This window comes from Pongo pygmaeus, chromosome 5, assembly GCF_028885625.2.
Source record: "Pongo pygmaeus isolate AG05252 chromosome 5, NHGRI_mPonPyg2-v2.0_pri, whole genome shotgun sequence".
Lineage (NCBI taxonomy): Eukaryota > Metazoa > Chordata > Mammalia > Primates > Hominidae > Pongo > Pongo pygmaeus.
In genome coordinates, this window is record NC_072378.2 from 104,748,747 (window position 1) to 104,771,718 (window position 22,972).

At 40.1% G+C, this 22,972-nt stretch overlaps 1 protein-coding gene across 12 annotated transcripts in view; it reads right to left on the reverse strand.

Moving 5' to 3' along the window:
- HACE1 (HECT domain and ankyrin repeat containing E3 ubiquitin protein ligase 1) overlaps window positions 1-21,145 on the reverse strand; it is a 124,468-nt gene extending 103,323 nt beyond the window's left edge. For 2 of the 12 annotated variants that reach the window (XM_054491400.2, XM_054491398.2), the window contains exons 1-5: window positions 20,793-21,145; window positions 13,600-13,654; window positions 12,207-12,296; window positions 10,435-10,539; window positions 4,592-4,667 (exon numbers count right to left, since the gene is read on the reverse strand). In XM_054491400.2, coding sequence (XP_054347375.1) covers window positions 4,592-4,667; window positions 10,435-10,539; window positions 12,207-12,296; window positions 13,600-13,654; window positions 20,793-20,868 — 402 coding nt within the window. In that variant the 5' untranslated portion in view covers window positions 20,869-21,145. Of the gene's footprint in view, window positions 1-4,591; window positions 4,668-10,434; window positions 10,540-12,206; window positions 12,297-13,599; window positions 13,655-20,604; window positions 20,746-20,792 lie in introns of those variants that run through there. The other 10 variants (XM_063666456.1, XM_063666458.1, XM_054491406.2 and 7 more) reach the window with 8 other exon arrangements.
- Window positions 21,146-22,972: the final 1,827 nt, after the last annotated feature.

Genomic DNA, 22,972 nt, shown 5'->3' on the forward strand with positions numbered 1-22,972 from the left:
CTCCAGGACACTGGTTTGGGCAAAGCTTTCTTGAGTAATAACCCTTGAGCAAATTTCTTGAGTAAATTTGCTTTTAAGTAAAAGCAAAAGTAACCAAAGCAAAAATGGACAAATAGGATCACTTCAAGTTAAAATACTTCTGCACAGGAAAGGAAACAATCAACAAAGTAAAGAAACAACCCACAAAATGGGAGAAAATAACTGCAAACTATCCATCTGACAAGGGATTAATAACCAGAATATATAAGGAGCTCAAACAACTCCATAGTAAAAAAAAAAAAAAAAAAATTCGATTAAAAAAAGAATGAAAGATCTGAGTAGACACTTCTCAAAAGTAGACATACAACTGGAAAACAGGTATATAAAAAGGTGCTCAACATCACTGATCATCAAAGAAATGCAAACCAAAACTACAATGAGGTATCATCTCTCCCCTATTAAAATGGTTTATATCCAAAAGACAGGCAATAAGAAATGCTGGCAAGGATGTCAAGAAACAGGAACTGTCATACGCTTTTGGTGGGAATGTGAATTAGTATAGCCACTATGGAAAACAATTACATTCCTGGACATTTATCCCAGAAAAACGAAAAATTATGTTAACACAAAAATGTGTACCCTAATGTTTTTAACAGCTTTACTCATAATAGCCCCAAATCAGAAGTGACCCAAATGTCTTTTAACAGGTGAATAGTCAAACACATGGTGGTATATCCACTACTGGATGGAATACTATTCAGCATTATAAAGGAACAAACTATTGATAAGTATAACCTAGATAAGTCTCCAGGGAATATGACAAACAAAAAAAGCCAATCCCCAAAGGTTCCATACAATATAGTTCTATCTCTGCAACATTCTTGAAATGACTAATGGAGAACAAATTAATGGTTGCTATAGGTTAGCCATGGGATGTGAAGGACAAAGGGAAAGGTATGGTTACAAAAGGGCAACATGACATATCTCTGTGGTGTTAGAAATATTCAGAATATTGACTATGTACACAGGTAATAAAACTACACAGGTAACCTACACAGGTAATAAAAATGAATAGAACTTAAAATACATAAACATACACACACACATACAATTAAAACTGAGGAAGGCCAGGCATGGTGGCTCACACCTATAATCCCAGCATTTTGGAAGGCCAAGGCAGGTAGATCACCTGAGGTCAGGAGCTCAAGACCAGCCTGGCCAACATCATGAAACCCCATCTCTACTAAAAATGCAAAAATTAGTTGGGCATGGTGACGCACACCTGTGGTCCCAGCTACTCGGGAGACTGAGGCAGGAGAATTGCTTGAACCCAGGAGGCGGAGGTTGCAGTGAGCTGAGATAGCACCACTGCACTCCAGCCTGGGCAACAGAGCGAGACTCTGTCTCAAAAAAATAAAATAAAATAAAACTGAGGAAATCTCAGTAAGATGGATTGTGTCAATGTCCATGTCCTTACTGTAATATTATACTATAGTTTTGCAAAATGTTACCACTGGAGGAAACTCAGCAAAAAGTGTAGGGCATCTCTCTCTCTCTATTATTTCTTAGTACTGCATGTGAATCTATAATTATCTTAATTTTTAAAAAAAGACAATCATTAACTACAGGGAAAATAAAATGTTATGCAAGAAAGGAAAGCAACTATAACCAACTATTTGGCTTAACTATGAATAGTTTTCGTGTACACAAAAAAATAATAACACACAAAAATGATCTAACTAAAATTACAATAATTGTATTGGAGGGATACAAGGCTAATGTGCTTATACACCACAGGGTGGGAGGAGGGGCTGAAAAAGAGAACAATAGCCTCATCTTCCAGAAAGTCAACAGCTGATACCTAAAACCAAAAAACCAGGAAGTAGCATTTAGCATGCTATTTAGATATAGAGACAACATTTTAAAATCCATTAAAATAGCTGAGAGAGGCTGGGCGCGGTGGCTCACACCTGTAATCCCCGCACTTTGGGTGGCCAAGGCTGGTGGATCACCTGAGGTCAGGAGTTCGAGATCAGCCTAGCTAACATGGTAAAACCCCGTCTCTTAAAAATACAAAAAAAAGGCTGGGTACGGTGGCTCACACCTGTAATCCCAGCACTTTGGGAGGCCGAGGCTGGTGGGTCACCTGAGGTCAGGAGTTCAAGACCAGCCTGACCAACATGGAGAAACCCCGTCTCTACTAAAAATACAAAATTAGCCGGACGTGGTGGCACATGCCTGAAATCCCAGCTACTCAGGAGGCTGAGGCAGGAGAATTGCTTGAACCCGGTAAGTGGAGGTTGCAGTGAGCCAAGATAGCACCACTGCACTCCAGCCTGGGCAACAAGAGTGAAACTCCGTCTCAAAAAAAAAAATTAGCTGGGCGTGGTAGCAGTCGCCTATAATCCCAGCTACTCAGGAGGCTGAGGCAGGAGAATCACTTGAACCTGGGAGGTGGAAGTTGCAATGAGCTGGGATTACGCCATTGCACTCCAGCCTGGGCGACAGTGAGACTCTGTCTCAAAAAAAAAAAAAAAGCTGAGAGAAGTTGTTTAGGGAGTGGGAAGTTTGGAGTTGGGGAGGAAGGCCGAGAGACAGTTTTCTACAAGCCAGGTAGAATATTTGATTCTTTAAATACATACATGAATAATTTTGTTAAATAAAAATTTTATTTTTACAAATTTTCTATTCCACCTCCCTTAAAGTACAGGAAGGAAGGGAAGAAATTAACAGAAAACATCTTATGCAATTAAAACAGATTATATTAACACTGAACCATCATGCCTAAACTGGTTAGTGTCCTAAGGAAAGATCTATGTCATTTCTAGGGTTTCATAACCCTCTGTTGCACATACCGTGTCATTAAGCATCCTATGGATATTCAGAATACAGTCTTTCCTTACAGAATAGGTGGTATTATATTATTAATACATAACAAAATCTGAATTTTTTACAGGAATTGTAGATTCCATATAATAATCATGATTGAGTTTATTCTATAATAAGCCATTCAAAATTTTAGGAAAGTTGTTTTTCTATACCTTATTCCCCAATTTTTAATCATAAAAGCCTTGAAAACCAGCATGGTAAGTAAATATTCAAATTATTCTTTATTCAAAAATTAAAAGATTCAAAATATAAATACTATCAAAGGAATGTATAATTTAATAAATAAAACAACATTTTCTGCCATGATTTCAAAACAACTGCTCAACAGTAACATAATTCTGTTATCTCTACCTCTAAAATTAATAATGCTCCATTAAATAATGACAATTTGGTTAAAACTTTGGGATTTCAACAATGTCTTCAGCAATATCCCATATCACCTCCATGTGATTCAAAAATATATAAACTTACTTTTGCAAAGAAAGTGGTATGGCAAAATGGCCAATACTACTTTATATAAAATATAAGTCTAATAATAGGACAAAATGTTAACAATAATTTTATCTTTGGGATGCAGAAGTGAAAGGACTGCTTGAGGCCAAGAGTTCAAGACTAGCCTGGGCATCAAAGCAGGACCCCACCTCTACAAAAACATATAAAATATACTAGCCAAGGGTAGTGAGACACACCTATAGTCCCAGCTACTTGGAAGGATGATGCTGGATGATTTCTTGAGCCCAAGTTTGAGGTTGCAGTGAGCTATGATCATGCCACTACACTGCAGCCTGGGTGACAGTGAGACCCTGTCTCTAAAAAAAGGTTTTATTGGCTGGGCACAGTGGCTCACACCTGTAATCCCAGCACTTTGGGAGGCCGGCGGGTGGATCACCTGAGGTCAGGAGTTCAAGACCAGCCTGGCCAACATGGTGAAACCCCGTCTCTACTAAAAATACAAAAGTTTTTTTTTTTTAACCGTGATTATCTAAGAATGCAAGGAATACAGGGAGTGCTCATTCCCTCTGTTACCTTTTTTCTTCCTTTCTGACTAGCTATCTAATTCTACAATGAACATATTAAAAGTACTTAAAAGAACATAATGAAAAACAGCTCTCCAAGAATGAACACATAACACACCTCAGCAGAGATGCTCCTAAGAAGTCCCTTGAAAGTCAGTGACAAAGGCTAGGGGAATAAGTTTCAAAATAAACAAAAGTCATAAACTTAAAAGGGAGAAGAGAGAAATATGGTAAGCCATAACTTATCTTAATATAGCTTAAAACTTTATCTCAAATCATTCTACACCTTCTTAATCCCTATAAAGAAGTAACACAGGCCAGGTGCGGTGGCTCACGCCTATAATCCCAGCACTTTGAGAGGCCGAGACAGGTGAATCACTTGAGGCCAGAAGTTAGAAACCAGCCTGGCCAACATGGTGAAACCCCACCTCTACTAAAAACATAAAAATTATCTGGGCATGGTGGCGCATACCTGTAATCCCAGATACTTGGGTGGCTGAGGCACAAGAATCGCTTGAACCAGGAGGTGGAGATTGCAGTGAGCACAGATTACACCACCGCACTCCAGCCTGAGTGACAGAGCGAGACTCCGTCTCAAAAAAAAGTAACTTGCAGAAACACTTGTACTACACTTTGCCTAACTGTCACATTCAATATCATTTTCTAAACATACTTTTAAAACATCAGATGAAATTGATAGCACTTACTGCTGTAAGGCCTTCATTATTACAAATGTTGACATCAGCGCTATATTCTAATAATTTACTCATACATTTCTTCTGCCTGAAAAGAAAAAAGAGTCATGGATAACTGGTACTAAAAAAAAATATGCAAATGACAATTAATTTACTGAAATATTAGCAACAATCAATAACAGCTGATGACATCATAACATCTTTATCTGTAATATCAAGCCATATCTGCAATATTTAAACAAACACTACTTGACGCAAGATACAAAACTGCTTCTATGACTCAAAGATAACAGGATAAAACAATGACACAGTCAGGTTTTCATATCATTGGGACAAATCATCATTCAAACTGTAGAGAAATTTCTAGTATTGACTAAGTTCATGAAATAGTAATATACATTAGAAATGTATTAAGTCTAATGGAAGGGAATGGATAGAGAAAAACAATGTCTCAACATTGTATCCTACCTACATTCTTGACAGGAAAATATTTAAAACACTAAGATGTTATAAAACCATACTCAGAATATCAATAAAAACGCGTCTATGCATCCCTCTACTCAGTGGAGGGTGAGGAGGGGGAGGTACAGATTCTTTTTTTTTTAAGTTACTTGTATTGTGGTAAAATACATATAAAATTTGCCATCATAACTTTTTTTTTTTTTTGAGACAGAGTCTTGCCAGGCTGGAATGCAGTGGCGCGATCTTGGTTCACTACAACATCTGCCTCCCGGGTTCAAGTGATTCTCCTGCCTCAGCCTTCCAAGTAGCTGGGACTACAGGTGTGTGCCACCATGCCAGCTAATTTTTGTATGGTTTTGGTTTTTTTTTTTCTGAGATGGAGCTGCGCTCTTGTTGCTCAGGCTGGAGTGCAGTGGCAGATCTTTGCTCACTGCAACCTCCGCCTCCCGGGTTCAAGTGATTCTCCTGCCTCAGCCTCCCAAGCAGCTAGGATTTCAGGCATGCGCCACCATGCCCAGCTAATTTTGTATTTTTAGTAGAAACGGGGTTTCACCATGTTGGCCAGGATGGTCTTGATCTCTTGACCTCGTGATCTGCCCGCCTCGGCCTCCCAAAGTGCGGGGATTACAGGCATGAGCCACCACGGTGGCCCATCATAAACCTTTTGTTTTTTTTGAGACAGAGTTTCACTCTTCGTTGCCCAGGCTGGAGTGCACTGACGCGATCTCGGCTCACTGCAACCTCCGCCTCCCAGGTTCAAGCAATTCTTCTGTCTCAGCCTCCCGAGTAGCTGGGACTACAGACATGCATCACCACGCCAGGCTAATTTTTGTATATTTTAGTAAAGACAGGGTTTCACCATGTTGGACAGGCTGGTCTCGAACTCCTGACATCAGGTGATCCACCCCCCTCAGCCTCCCAAAGTGCTGGGATTACAGGCGTGAGCCACTGCACCCAGCCTCCATCACAACCTTTTTTTTTTTTTTTGAGACAGTTTCACTTTTGTTGCCCAGGCTGGAGTGCAATGGCACAATTTAGGCTCACTGCAACCTCTGCCTCCTGGGTTCAAGCAATTCTGCCTCAGCCTCCCGAGTAGCTGGGATTACAGGCGCCCACCACCATGCTCAGCTAATTTTTCGTATTTTTAGTAGAGACTGGGTTTCACCATGTTGGCCAGGCTGGTCTTGAACTCCTGACCTCAGGCAATCCGCCTGCCTCAGCCTCCCTAAGTGCTGGGATTACAGGCATGAGCCACCATGCCCGGCCCCCATCACATTTTTAAGTGTATAGTTCAGTGGTAAATAGTCCAGTGAGTAAACAGTAATACATACAATATAGTGTGTGTATGTTAAATACATATGTATTGTGTACATATTATATAATAAATATAGTAGTAATATAATATGAGGTTGGTGCAAAAGTAATGGTGGTTTTTGCCATTACTTTGAATGGCAGAGTATATAGTATACATGAATATATTACTATTTATTCAACTAGATCATAAACATCTTCATACCATGGATTATATCATATTTCTTTAATCAACTCAGTACTAAGCATAGCCAGGCTCATAGTAGCTCTCAATAAAACTTTGATTATTAATATTCAATCTTGTAAGTCAATAGCTAAAATTCTCATTGATTGAATAAAACTTTTAAGAAAAAAATAACTGACTAGTTACTTTTCTTGCTGTTTGTACTGGTAATGAAGTTAAATGTCACTTAAAATTAGCATTATAATCAAAGAAACTGAAGAAAATAAAGCTCTGGGTAAACTTTTTTTTTTTTTTTTGAGACGGAGTCTCACTCTGTCGCCCAGGCTGGAGTACAGTGGCGCGATCTCGGCTCACTGCAAGCTCCGCCTCCTGGGTTCACGCCATTCTCCTGCCTCAGCCTCCTGAGTAGCTGGGACTACAGGCACCCGCCACCACGCCTGGCTAATTTTTTGTATTTTTAGTAGAGACGGGGTTTCACCGTGTTAGCCAGGATGGTCTCGATCTCCTGACCTCGTGATCCGCCCAGTTTGGCCTCCCAAAGTGCCGGGATTACAGGCTTGAGCCACCACACCCAGCCAACTCTGGGTAAATTTTTAAGATAAAACATTTACAAAGTTCCTTTATCTAACACACTGTTAGGAAAACCTTAAGAAATAAATATTCAATAATCATGAGACCACAAACCAGATAGTCCCATTAAAATAAATACATTGTTTAAATGTGTGTTCGTGTGTCTATACCCATATGGGTGGATTTCTAAAACCTTTCAGAAGCCTATTATGAACCATTGGCCTAAGCTAATAATGCCAAAATAAATCATTAGGTAGGAATGAGCCAGGGAAACAGGCCCAAAAAAGTATTTATGGTAGGGGTTGTTGAAGAAAAGCAGTAATCTATAATGCTTCCCCTTCCAAAAATGAATTGCAAAAGGTACAGGGAATGTAGGAGAGAAATATATCCTATCTTTCTATTGAACAACCATTATTACTATTTTCCAGGGTCTGAATAAGTCAAATCAACCCAATAAATAAGTAGCTATTTTGCTAACAGAACTAAAATATTATGTAACACATGGGCCCTACCCTTTATGAGCTCATAATCACCTAAAAAATAAAAACTCTTCTTTCAAAACTGACCAAAACACAACCTAAAAACACACAATAATTTTAAAGCCTCTCCTTTTAACATTCTCACATAAGCATGAGCAATGCTGAATCCCCCTGTACAAGGAAGCAACTATATTCCTGCTCAGATATTGCACCAATTATAGGGAGCTTATGGCAACCCAAATTACACAGGGACCAGTCACCCAAGTGCTCTGTGGAAGCTTAATGGGGCTTCTTTTGGAAAGGAGGACAATCCAATACAGCACTAATGGCAAAGAGAAAAATGCTAAAGCAGGCCAAGAGAAATATAGCAGCCATCTGATGACAGCTGAGGGAACAAAACAGAAAGCTGGCCCCAAAACGCAGACTGACCAACAAAATGGGAAGAACTCTACTACGACTTCTACTTCAGTATGGATAAATGTGAACTCATAAAGAAATTACAGTAAAAAGCTATTTCTAAAACATCAGGAATACTCAAGTCACTCAGCAAACATTGAGCACCTCTAAGTTGTACAAGGCTTCCACTCAATAAATAATAAAAACCAAAATATTTAAGTATTGAATATCAAGAGTAATCTTTATAGAAACAGGCATCCAAATTAAAGAGAGGGTCATGAATTCTTTTTATTCCTTTTCTTCTTGCTGAATGGCTATGTGAATCATGTAATATCTGCCATATTTCTTCACCTTTAAAATGTAATGGTCTTCAATCACTGTTGACAGAAAGTGATCAAAACTATTTATTTTCTCTGTGCCACTTTATTTGTTTCTGAAAAACAGTACATGAAAATTCTTTTTAGCAGACCAAGAACATCCTCTTTCAAGTCTAAGACCTATTTCTTGCTCCTCACACTTAAGTCTTATGACTAAGTCGCCTACTGAAATGACAGCAGAGTTTTTATCCCTGCTCTGCACTAATCTCTCCTTTTATTTACATAGTTGTTGAAACAGAGTACTAAGATATTTTTCTACATGTAACCTTTTCAAGACCTTTGTCAATACCCTATCAACACTTGGGATAATGTACCTAGACCTGAGATCAATTCAGCAAGGGAATGAATGATTTACTCTATGACCTTGGGTGTGACACATTACAAGATACCTAACACGGCTAATTAATCAGCACATTGTTACCTATGAGAACAATGGACAATTAAACTGGCTCACATGCTAAATCAGGAAATGGAGCAGATCAGCAAGAGTCAAAGGACTATGCCCTTCCCCTGTCCAACCTAGGCATCACTATTGTTGTCTTTTTTGCTCTATTTTAATCTTTATATGCAAAAATTTGGCCTCAGATTGATGTAATGGACAATTTTTAGCTCCATATCCATCTTATTAGGCAGCCAACTCAAATATCTAGAAGCACAGTTGAGAAAAGGAAACAAAAACATCTTCAAGAGTAATTAAAAAAAAAAAGACACAATGCATTTGTATACCGTGTCCATAGAGAAGTTTTTTGGGGTTTTTTTGTTGTTGTTGTTGTTTTGAGACAGAGTTTCCCTCTGTTGTCCAGGCTGGAATGCAATGGCGCAATCTCCACTCACTGCAACCTAGCTCTCCCGGGCACTCAAGCGATTCTCATGCCTCAGCCTCCCAGGCTCAAGCAATTTTCATGCCTCAGCCTCCTAAGTAGCTAAGATTACAGGCATGCGCCACCATGCCTGGATTATTTTTGTATTTTTAGTAGAGACAGGGTTTCACCACATTGGTCAGACTGGTCTCAAACTCCTGACCTCTGATGATCTGCCCGCCTTGGCCTCCCAAAAGGCTGGGATTACAGGCCTAGACTCCATAAAGAAGTTTTATAGTGTTTGAAAGGGTTTAGGCCGGGTGTGGTGGCTCACGCCTGTAATCCCAGCACTTTGGGAGGCCGAGGTGGGCGGATCACCTGAAGTCAGGAGACCATCCTGGCCAACATGGTGAAAACCTGTCTCTACTAAAAATATAAAAATTAGCTGGGCGTGGTGGCACGTGCCTGTAATCCCAGCTACTCAGGAGGCTGAGGCAGGAGAATCGCTTGAATCCGGGAGATAGAGGTTGCAGCGAGCCGAGACTGTGCCACTGCACTCCAGCCTGGTGACAGAGTGAGACCTCATCTCAAAAAAAAAAAAAAAAAAGAAAGCGTTTATAAAATATAAGTTCTTCAAGTCCTGAATCAAAAAATACTCATTTTCATTTTAAACAAATTCCAATCATTTTGGTCTGATTTCTCAGACCAAATGAAAACTAATGTTAGCACTAAAAGGAGTAAACTACCCTAGTATCTAGGAAGATTACTCTGATACAGCTCATTCACAATAATTACAAATAAACTGTGTACAATATATTAAGTCTGTGTATAATTCCATTAATAAAATTAACTAAACAAGCAATTTGCAAAATGAGCCATGGAGTTAGGAGTGGCAAAAGATGAGCAGAAAAAAAGCGCACTAAAATAGAGATGAAAATTATGCTTTTCAGAAAATACAACATCACTATAATACAAGTAATAATGAACTTCCACATATAATATTTTCAAGAAAATTAGTGAGAATCTAATAAATTAATAAATATGACAGCTATTTTTAAATTGAATATAATGACCCCAGATCCACTATAAAGAAGAACAATATCATCAATAATATCTCTGAGAGACAAAAAAATATATAGAAAATAAAATATGCACCATTATTGTAGTTTTTCCCAAGGTAAATATCAGGGGTGCGGGAGGAATCATCGAACCAAGGCAAAGTGCCTTGAATAACTGATAATACAACTCAAGCCACTTAAGAAAACTAAATAGTTACCCATTTCTTGCTGCCAAATGAAGGGGTGTACAGCCTGAGATATCCTGATAGTTAGGATTTGCTCCTTTCTTTAACAGCAAAACCAAGCATTCCACCGATCCACAACTAAAACAATATTAAAAGACAGTTCAGATACATTCAACATACAGCCATACTTGATGCAGTTTAATTAAAAAACAAAATATTCTATTAAACACAATTTTGTTTTTGTTTTTCAGACAGAGTCTTGCTCTGTCGCCCACGCTGGAGTGCAGTGGCACCATCACAGTTCACTGCAGCCTTGACTTCCTGGGCTCAAGCAATCCTCCCACCTCAGCCTCCCAAGTAGCTGGGACTTACAGGCATGAGCCACCACAATTGGGTAATTTTTTTTTTTTTTTTTTCAGTAGAGAAGAGACCTCATTATGTTGCTCAGGCTGATTTCAAACTCCTGAACTCAAGCGATTCTCCTACCTCAGCCTCCCAAAGTGCTGGGATTACAGGTGTGAGGCGCCATGCCCGGCCTTAAACACATATTTTTTTTTTTTTTTTTCCTTGAGACAGAGTCTCGCATGTCACCCAGGCTGGAGTGCAGTGGTGCGATCTCAGCTCACTGCAAGCTCCGCCTCCCGGGTTCACGCCATTCTCCTGCCTCAGCCTCCCGAGTAGCTGGGACTACAGGCACCTGCCGCCATGCCAGGCTACTTTTTTTTGTATTTTTAGCAGAGACAGGATTTCACCATGTTAGCCAGGATGGTCTCAATCTCCTGACCTCAAGATCCACCCGCCTCGGCCTCCCAAAGTGCTGGGATTACAGGCGTGAGCCACCACACCCGGTCATTTTTTTTTTTTTTTGAGACAGAGTCTTGCTGTGTCACCCAGGCTGGAGAGCAGTGGCACAGTCTTGGCTCACTGCAACCTCAGCCTCCAGGGTTCAAACAATTCTCCTGCCTCAGCCTCCCAAGTAGCTGGGATTACAGGTGCATGCCAGGACACCTAGCTAATTTTTGTATTTTTAGTAGAGATGGGGTTTCACCATGTTGGCCAGGCTGGTCTCGAACTCCTGACCTCAAGTGATCCAACCACCTCAACCTCCAAAAGTGCTGGGATTACAGGTGTGAGCCCCTGTGTGTGGCCTTTTAAACACAGTATTTTTACCTATAATTTGATTTAACTTCTGACACAAATAGTAAACATTCTCTACTTTCAAGATGGTCCATTCTACTATGAAAATTATAAAGTATTTGAGAAATTCAAATACTTCAAAGAAACCATATTATACTTTCAACTTTCTGGCCTTTCATAAGCCAAATTATTCATGAACAATTAATTTCAACACACCTACCTAAATCCTGAAAAGACGATAGGTACCAATTAGTTAACTGATTGATTACATACCAGGAGACTAGATAAAAATCATTCTCCCACCTATGTAAAAAATATAAAGCCAATGACTTCATCTGCAGACAGCATATAAAATTTCATATTGCTGGGATAAAAAGAAAATTTTGGTGAACTGTACCAATAAGTACATCCAGGAAAGACAATCTCCATGTCTAACCTACTCTGATCTGATATAAAACAAAGACAAGAGGGACATGAGATTTACATACAATCCCAAAGTTAACAGTTTAGAGACAGAACGGATAGCACACCACGCCCTCAAACAGGATAAAGAACTACTCAGCTGTCTGTTCTCATCTCTCCCCAGAAATATTGTGTGACGACGCTGTTCAAAGCTTACTGATCCTTGCCCTAGATCAGAGTTTAACTCAAAATATCTTTAGTCTTACTTTGCTGCAATGTGAAGCAAGCTTCTTTTCACACGTCCGAACGCATAGTTGACATCAAATTTTGAATTTGATAGTAGTTCAGAAACAGACCTATGCCAAAATAAAAAAGAGGAATCAACATGTAAAAAAAGTTTTTAAAAACATAATAAATCAAGTTAACAACTCTTTAGCTGCTTTGTTTGTTTGTTTGTTTGTTGAGACAGACTCTTGCTCTGTCACCAGGCTGGAGTACAGTGGTGAGATCTTGGCTCACTGCAACCTCCCCCTCCCTGGTTCAAGCAATTCTCCTGCCTCAGCCTCCCAAGTAGCCAGGACTACAGGCGCATGCCACTACACCCGGCTAATTTTTGTATTTTTAATAGAGAGGGGGTTTCACCAAGTTGGCCAAGATGGTCTCAATCTCTTGACCTCATGATCCGCCTGCCTCGGCCTCCCAAAGTGCTGGGATTACAGGCATGAGCCACCCTACTCGGCCTAGCTACTCTTACTGATTCTTCAGGTTTTGTCCCACACCCACCACAAAATACTGCACTATTCTCTTAGTATGTTAGCCAGCACAGTATCATCCAAAAACCAAACGCCTTGACCAATAAGCTGGTGCTGAAGGTTTCCTCATCTGCCACTTGGATAATCCTATGTTACCTGCTCTTAGGATACACAACAGAGTAAGCTGGCTTTAGCTTTCCTTAGATTCTTGAGAAACAAAGGGCATAGGCCTGGCTGCTCCCCTTGCCAAAAGTTGAGCCTAGCTATATTAATTTTGGCCAAATAAAGAAAATCAGACAAAAAACATTTTTAAGTTACACTAGGTAGGAAATTTAAAACAAAAAAAAATGTTAAACTTGTTTCAAAATAGTTTCTCTTTACATGCTTCTTCTTATATCAAAAAATTCAATGGCTAGCCATGGCAGAGCTGACTGGTGTAAGTGTAAAGACCTCCTCACAAAGCCAAATAATTGTATTTCATATATGGCCCTGTAAAAGAATGTCAATGCTACATCAATAAAAGGAACACAAAAGTAAGTAGCACACAAGGGAAATAAGTTGTCCCTCAGCCATAATCTTTTGCTATAAAGATCAGTAGTGACCTCTAAAAGAAATCATCACAATGTATTTTTCTATGTCAGTGACTAACCAAATACATAATATCTCAATATTCATTAAGAAAATCTCTCACCATAAAATTTGACAGCTCATATAGATCTTGGAAAATCTTATTCCTTATTTCACACACACAAAATTATAACAGAAAAGTGAAATAACTTGCCCCAGAACAACATCTGTGTCCAAACTGTGTGTGTGTGTATGTGTGTGTGTGCGCGCGGGCATGCAGTACACATTTAGAACAATGTATGCTTCTTAAAAAGCAAAAATTTTTGAAACAAGCACTCACCTGTGTTGATCAGCCATAACCATTGGCATTAATGTATAAACAGCAGTTTCATTATCTGAGTAAAAAAAACAGAAAGAGTTCATTTATCCCCTACTTTGTCCAAGGGGTGATACTTAAGATTAGTTTAGAATTTTCCTAACTTTATACAAAAAGCGAAAAGGAGAGGAAGAAGGAGGACAGAATAATGCAGAATACCAGAGGTATTTCAGAATTTATGATAGTGCAGAATCTTTCATCCCCTCCACTGCTTATCCCTTTTACATCACTACAAAAGAGCTTAGCTTCTGGATGTAAAAGGAAAATTAAAGACTGACTCTTCAGAAGGTTTTGTCCCATTATCCACCAAAAAACAATTCTCCAAGTGTAGTATGGTAGTCTGCGCATCATCATCCAAAAACCTTTCTGTAGCTTTAACAATTGAAATTTCTTTTACTTCCAAAGAGGTATTTACAGGCATCATGTTTTATCATACTTACATGTAGTTTGGGGGAATTTTAAATATATATGGATATTAAATATATATATGCTAAAATAATTTTAAAACCTTAAATATACACAATACTGGCTTCTTGTCAATATTATTACAAAAGAAATTAGTTTAGAAGCTTTTATGAAAGAGCACTGAAGTCTTCATTGTACTTACCACTTTACTCACAACATTTTTATTCATATGTGCTATGGTTTGAATGCATCTACCAAAAGTTCATGTGTTGGAAATTTTGTTGCTATTATGGCAGTGTGAAGAAGTGAGGCTTTGGGGAGGCAACTGAGCCATGAGGGCTCCTCTCTCATGAATGGATTAATTCTGTTAATCCAGGAGTGGGTTAGTCATAGTGAAGTTCAGCCCCCTTCCCTCTAGCCCTTCCTCTCTCACCCTTCTGCCTTCCACCATGGGATGACTCTTACTCGATGCTGGTGCCACGCTGTTGGACTTCCCAGCTTCCAGAACTGTGAGAAATACATTTGTTTTCTTTACAAATTATCCAGTCTGTGGTATTGTTGTATCAGCAGAAAACAGACTAAGAGAGACCCTTTACACAAATTCACAAAAACATGACCCAAAAGGTTAAAAATCAACATCTATGATGCCATATTATACTTATGTACATTTTAGCTAGTGTTTTGAATTGATTTTTATATATTACTAAGGGTCATTTCTCAATTCAATGTATTTTGGAGGTTTATGTTTTTTAATAAATTATTTACAAAGATGAAACCCTGACAACCCCCACTCAGCCCTTTAAAAGTTAATGCTGATGCTCAGTTAATAGGTTAAAGTTTAAGGAGAAACGATATTCACACAGTATCAAGTACCTCTCAAAAATATTGACTAATTACAAAGGAAAAAGAAAATTTATAGTGAAGAACCCAGCAGACACTATCTTAATCAACTGACAAAGGGTAACATCACCAAAAATAATACATGTTCAATATCATATAGTTCCTGATATGATCCACTGAAAAGGACACATCACTTTTGCAGTACAGCAGTCCCCACTTATCCGCAGGGGATACATTCCAAGACTCTGAGTCAATGCCTAAAACCATGGATAGTACCAAACCCTATGTATACGATTTTTTTCCCTACATGATAAAATTTAATTTATAAATTGGGCACTGTAAGAGATTAACAACAAAATAAATAATAAAATAAGACAATTATAACACTATACTGTAATAAAAGTTATGTGAATGTGGTCTCTCTCCCTCTCTAAATATTGTGCTGTGCCTCCCGCAACTGAAACCTCGGAAAGCAAAGCTGCAGATAAGGATGGACTACTATTCTTGCCAAAAATGCATAACTTCAATCTAATCATGAGAAAGTGTCAGAAAAGCCCAAATTAAAGGGAATTCCACAAAACACCTGATCGGTCCTCTTTAAAAGTCTCAGGACCATTAAACACAAAGAAAAACTAAAGAACTATCACAGTTTGGAGGAGACTAAAGAAACATAACTAAAGGCAATGTGGTACCCTGAATTGGATCCTTAAATGACATTAGTGGGAAAGCTGGTGAAATTTTAATAAACTCTGTAGTACAGTTAATAGTATATACAAATGTTACTTTCTTATTTTTGACAACTGTACTGTGGTTGTACAAGATGTTAACCTTAGGGAAAGGTGAGTGAAAGTTACACGGGAGGAACTCTGGGCTATTCATGTAAGTTTTCTGTAAGTTTAAAATTACTTTAAGAAATACTTTTTTTAAAAGGAGGAGGAACTGTCATATATTAAGAGTCTCAAGAGACACATCGACCATATGTAATATGTAGTCCTTATCTGGATAGTGATTCAAAAAAAAACAACTGTAAAAGGACATTTTTGAGACAATTTTTGAGATGAGGACAAACTGTATATGGACTTGGTATTTTATTTCAAGATAATACAATATTACTGTTAATTGTATTGGCTCTAGTAATGGTATTATAATTGTGTTTGAAAAACATAATTCATATGTTTAGAAATATAAACTGAGCTGTTTATAGGGGCAATGGAAAAAAGTTATCAATATTCCTTCACATATTTGTTCATTATTTTACTGTGAGTGTATACATGAAAAGCAATTTAGTCCTTGGCAACATTCACAAGTTCAGTATGCAGATGCAACAACTTTTTCACTATAAAATACTAATAAATCCTATTAATAACTAACATTTAAGAACCATTATCTTAAAGGCACTTTTCTAAACACTTTGCATATATCATTGCTTTTCTCCTCACAACCACCCTATGAAGTAGGTACTATTATCCTCATTTTACAAATGAGAAAACTGAAGTACTAGTTAAGTAACAAGCTGTGTAACAGTGGCATTAAGTGGCTGATTCCAGAGCCTCTACAAATAATATATACTGGCTGGGTGCGGTGGCTCACGCCTGTAATCCCAGCACTTTGGGAGGCTGAGGTGGGCAGATCACGAGGTCAGGAGATCGAGACCATCCTGGCTAACAAGGTGAAACCCCATCGCTACTAAAAATAAAAAAATTAGCCGGGTGTGGTGGTGGGCGCCTGTAGTCCCAGCTACTCGGGAGGCTGAGGCAGGAGAATGGTGTGAACTCAGGAGGCAGAGCTTGCAATGAGCCGAGATCGTGCCACTGCACTCCAGCCTGGGCGACAGAGCGAGACTCTATCTCGGAAAAAAAAATAAAGAATAAAGATAAAAAATAAAAAGATAATATATCCTACAATGCACCCAGTATATACCACATAACCAGAAGGTCTACAATAGAATACTATTCTTAATATGTAAAACAGACTCTGTTTTAACCTCTTACATTTCTTTTTTTAAATGCTGACTGCAACCCACTAATTGCTCTCAGAAACTACCAATGAGTCACCACCAGGAGTTGAAAATACTACACTAAGCCTCCCTTGGCATGACAACACTCTTTATCGTTCATATAATAATGCATGTCCCAATAAAAATCTGAACTTCTAAACCATGAGAATTTCCATTAAGTCACTCCATAATAAAGTCATAAAAAAACACTGTTATTTGTGGGTTTAAACTTAAATCAAGATAAACTTTAAATCAAGATAGTGCATAATTTTAAGTGAGCATTAGTGAGCATAATAAGGTTCACAATGGTTGTATTTGCAAGGTTTTTATTTTTTAGATAAAAATTAGATTTACATCTTATTTAAGTCACATCTAACCTAAAGAAAAAAATAGGTCACATACATTAACAGGTAAGTATGAAGAAATAAATCTAACCACAACTGTGGTGCTAGAAGGAGACTATCCAAGAAATACTATACTAAGAAAGGACAGAATACAATTTGTTGCCAGACACTTCCTTGTCTACTCTTGAAGGCACCTTCAGGATTAGGTATATAATTAAAGTCTCCAGGGTGACAAGAAAAGTTTAATCTATCACTTTATTAGACATGTTTGCCATTTTTATCACTACAGTTTCAAAACCCAACTGTTAACAAAGAAAAAGGTGCTCAGAGTAATTAATTATATACAATTTCTCTTCAAACCATCACATGGAGTAATTTTTTTAAACACAATTATCCTAATCACATATGCTAAAATGGGCTCAAATTTTATTATTAAACAAACTGCATTCACTATATAGTAGTTCAAACTTTACATACACTAACAACATACACCTTCCTTTTATTTATGTGTTTTTTTTTTTGAGACTGAGTTTCGCTCTTGATGTCCAGGCTGGAATGCAATGGCGCAATCTCGGCTCACTGCAACCTCCGCCTCCCAGGTTAAAGCGATTCTCCTGCCTCAGCCTCCCAAGTAGCTGGGATTACAGGCACCCGCCACCACATCCAGCTAATTTTTTGTATTTTTAGTAGAGCCGGGGTTTCACCATGTTAGCCAGCTGGTCTGACACTCCTGACCTCAGGTGATCCACCCACCTCGGCCTCCCAAAGTGCTGGGATTACAGGTGTGAGCCACTGCGCCCGGCCTCCACCTTTTAAACACTACTAAGAATCCATATCCCTAAAGTAATTTCTTAATCTTCACCTCTTTTTCTCTCAAGAATATTCCTGCATTAGGCCTGCCTAGGATGACTCTACCTGCACTCCATTACTTAGAGTAATACTCAGGTTTTCATCATCTCAAGGAAACATAGCATCTAACTCAGTTTATCAAACATCTATAGTTTCAACCTTTGCAACAAAATTAATTTTAGAGTACAAGCTGACTAAAAAGTTTACAAGCTTAATAGTTTGTTGTAGTTAGATGCTTATTGATTACTGAATTCTAACAAAGCAAAAAAAATCTGATTATTTTCTAAATTTAGAGAGATCTCAGAGTTTCCATTCAGCCCTTAAAATGTAAGCACAAATGTGGATTTGTATCAGTAGGAATGTTTTATATATATATATATATATTCCTATATGTACGATACACTTGAAAGAGCCAAGCTCAGAGAATTCAAAGACTCATCAGAACTTAGAGACAAAGATAAATTAAAATCAAGGATCAAAATGAACAAACTCATTATAATCAAAGAAAAGCAAATGCAAACAAGATGCCATTTTTGCCTATATGTGGAAAAGTTTTACTTTTACTGATAATACTCTAGTTTCTGGGCACTCTCAGACTGCTGGTGGAACTTTCCAAGGAGTAAGTTGAGAAACTGATACGTTGAGCCTTAGAAATGTATTGTAGATACTCTTCTTGGAAGAATTAACCCTAAGGAAGTATTTGGAGGCAGACTATGTCTTAAATACAAAGCTGTTTCTCATAAAATCAGTTTAAAAACAGTATTTAGATTCAACATTTGTTATATGCATCCTATGAAATTCTGAAGTCATTAAGCCTATTGAAGAATATTAAAAAAAAAAAATTTGGGGCCGGGCACGCTGGCTCACGCCTGTAATCCCCCAGCACTTTGGGAGGCCAAGGCGGGCAGATCACGAGGTCAAGAGATCGAGACCATCCTAGCTAACACGGTGAAACCCCATCTCTACTAAAAATACAAAAGATTAGCCAGGCGTGGTGGCAGGCACCTGTAGTCCCAAGTACTCGGAAGGCTGAGGCAGGAGAATAGCGTGAACGCCGGAGGCTGAGCTTGCAGTGAGCCGAGATGGCGCCACTGCACTCCAGCCTGGGCGACAGAGCGAGACTCTGTCTAAAAAAAAAGGGATGTTTTCTAAACACAAAATAAAAGACTATATGCAGTATGATTTTAACTTGTTAGGGAGAGAAAAAGAAATAACAATGGTAACACTTTATAATTGGATGGTGGAATGACATATTTCTTTTTCTATTTTTCTTTATTTTCCAAATTTTCTACAATGAAACTATATTACTTTTAAAACCAAGTAACATTATCAAAGTCTTCTAAATCACATTTATGTAAAAAATATCGGGATTCAAACTAGACAATATAAATTATACATGTAGTCTTCATCAAGCTATACCAATAATTCGACTACGAAAAATAAGTAAGAGTAGCACTTAAGAAATGGATTCAAAGGTGGAAGTTGGAAAGAAAATACAGAAAAAGTTGAAGCTAGAATCTAGTTACCAAAATCTGAATTCTAAATAGAGACTAGAGGCCATTTTTTCAAGAAGATTATCCCCAGGCCACGCGCGGTGGCTCACATCTGTATTCCCAACACTTTGGGGGGAGCAGGGTGCGGATCACTTGAGCCCAGTTCAAGACCAGCCTGGGGAACACAGTGAGACCTCATCTCTATAAAAGGAAAGAAAACTATCGCCAAAGTACCCAATCCCACATTTCTTTCGTGACCGTCTGCCAAGGTCTCCTTCCCTATCCTACAAACCACCCAGCAGCAATTCAAAGAGAGTTTTGAAAAATAAGATAAACTACTAAAATTAAGAAAGAAGCTATTCACCAGCTACAACCTCTTCCCAACCCTTCTCTCACTTGGGCATAAAGAGCCAAAAGCTTCTTAGAAGCAGCACTGCTATCTCCCATCACCACTAAAATGTCTGAATTCCTGACGCTGCAAACAAAACTGCTTATTTTCTCTCCTTGTTATTAGCAGAGTTTTACCTGTCCTGAAGGAACCCTGGCACGGTGAACTAAAAGTCCTGATCCTCAGGGACCATGCCTTATTCCTCTCTGCAGATGCGTCCTAGTTCCCAGCTAGCCCACTCAATACTAGTCTGATGAATAAATGAAGAATGAAGGCAGGCATGCATATTAAAGAAAAATGTATTGTGTTTACGCACACAGTACTTCAAGAGTACCTGTTTGATGTTTGACAACCCTTTGTTTGCCTGTTATCAAAACAAGGCAGTGCCCCACATTTTAAAAAATAACAAAAATAAAAGCCCGCCTGGACCCCCGATGCAGCTTAAAGTAAACACTATCTTTGGATCATCTCTATCCCCGGCGACCGTTAAATGACCCGCAATTATGATGTTTTCTGACTCCGGGTCTCGGGCCTTCGGCTGGTATTCCTGCCCCTTTGCCAAGACCCCTAATCGACAGACGTTGTAAGACCTTTGTCTCGCTCCTCCCAGCAGCGGAACCCCCACCAACCCAGTTTCCTCCCGCAAACTCCCACCTGCCGGGGTGGGAGCGTCGGGCCAGGGGAGTTCGGGGCCCGGGGCTGCCTCTCAGTTCTGGAAAGTAAAAGTGGGCGTTTTCTCAGCTTTCAGTTAGTTTTTCCACCCGACCTTGACGCGGCCGGAGCTCCTGCCCCATTGGCCGCCCCGCGCCCCGCGGCCAGCCCGGCCCCGCGACCCGGCTCACCCTCGGGCAACTCCACGGTGCGCGCGCGGCGCAGCGAGCGCGTCAGGCGGTTGAGTTGCTCCATCGCTCTCTCCATCCTCGGCGCGCCCTCCGCGATCCTCCACGATCCCCCGCCGCACCGGCGGCCTCCGCGCCCAGCGCCCTACATCTCGCCTGGGCCCGTCCAGCAGGCGGAGACGCGGGCTTGCCTTGGCTAGAGCACTGAGCTGCGAGGGCTACCTGGGGCCACGTCCTGCGTCCGGGGGCCGGGCTTCTGCCGGACCGACCACCTAGGCGACACCCGCCGCCACCTCTGCTCGCGCCTTTCTTGCTGCCCCCGCCGCCGCGTCCCTCCCGGGCTCGCGTGGCCTTCTGGGAACTGTAGTTTCCAGCTGGCGGAACCGGGCGCCCTGGGCGGAGTCACGCTGGGGGCGCCCAGGCCACGCCGACGCGGGCGCAGGGCTGAGTGTGCTGGAAGCCACGCAGCGACTTGGGCGTGCTCCTAAGTTCCTGGAAAGGCATTCTCACGCCCTGCTCCTCCTACACTCCTCCAAAGTTGTACAGGAGCAGCTTCCTCCAATTCTATAACTTTACTATAAAACAGATTAGAAATTGGCACAATTGTTCTTAAATCCGTCACCACCTTTCTAGTACTGTATTAGTGCCTTTGTTTCAGGTACCCTACATGAACTGTTTAAGTATGGTATTTTCATATGTCAAATTTAAAGAGTAATAAAATCAAACAAATCCAAAAGCACAATATGTTTTTGTCTTCATTGTAAATAACTTGACAATAGCTTAATTAGTTGTTTTTCCTGCCGGGCGACTTTATGAGGGCAGGGACATTTAATCTTGAACTGTGTTGTATCCCTGTACTTAACAAGGCACCTGGCACAAAGTTAAAGCTCTGGGGAAGATATGAATGATGACAACCTGAAAAAAATTTTTCATTTATTTGGTACAATGCTAAAGTGTCTGTGTGATGACAGAGCCTAGTGGGAAATCCAAAGGATTTGACTTTGTAAGTTACAAAAAATTTGGATACCTACATTGTGGAAGAAATGAACTCAGTGGCGAAAAATCATATTCGTAAGCTCTGCACAGAAGTTGAACACTTGAAACTTGAAACAACAGAAGTTGGAACTTGAAAAAATTAACCCAATCAAAGCGGTAAATGTGAGCCTGGCTAACACCACTGACTATGAGTATCTTGGATATATTACCAGTGCCAAGATGATGCTGGAGTGAGGGAGAAACAAAAGGCTTGTCTTTTTCAGCTTCTCTTCCCTCAAAGAGACAAAGCTGTTCCTGAAATGAATGGGCACATGTACGTTGATGATGTATGTTGGCTGGCCAAGAGAAAGAGAGTCTCACCTGCCCATTCAGGCTATGAAGGGGCAGATGGTGGTTGGCATGCGTTTTCCCTGCCAATGCCGTCCTAAATCAGTTCCAGCTAGTGACCATTTGTGCCAGTGGTGCCACAGGCTCGGGGAAGACCTCTGTAATCTTCACCTAATCGGATGATACCTAAACCAGTCTGGCAACAAGGTGGTAGAGGTCAAAGTTTCAAAAGAATACCAGAGTCTGGGCGCGGTGGCTCATGCCTGTAATCCCAGCACTTTGTGAGGCCAAGGCAGGTGGATCACTTGAGGTCAGGAGTTTGAGACCAGCCTGGCCAACATGGTAAAACCCTGTCTCTACTAAAAATATGTATATACAAAAATTAGCCGGGCATGGTGGTGTGCCTCTGTAATCCCAGCTACTTGGGAGGCTTAGGCAGGAGAATCGCTTGAACCCGAGAGGCGGAGGCTGCAGTGAGCTGAGACCCTGCCATTGCACTCCAGCCTGGGTGACAGAGCGAGATCCTGTCTCAAAAGGAAAGGAAGAAAGAAATACCAGACGTTATGGACCAGTCTAGCCCAGGCTCAACCGTTTGCAACCTGGCTTCAACTAAAAATGTTCCAGTCTTGCTTGGCCTCTTGTGCTATTCAAAAAGTCAGGATTCTCACTGCTGTACAGAAGTTGGCCCCTCAGCTTCTCTCAGCTGCTGTTATCACCATTGCTCTCTAGGCTGTTGCTCTATATAAATTACCTCCAACGTCCTGTGAGGACCAAGCCTGGAGTTTGTGGGCAGGGGTAGGAGCCCCCAGCAGCCTCCATGGTGGGCACTGCACCTCATGCTGGTCACTGTTCACCACAGG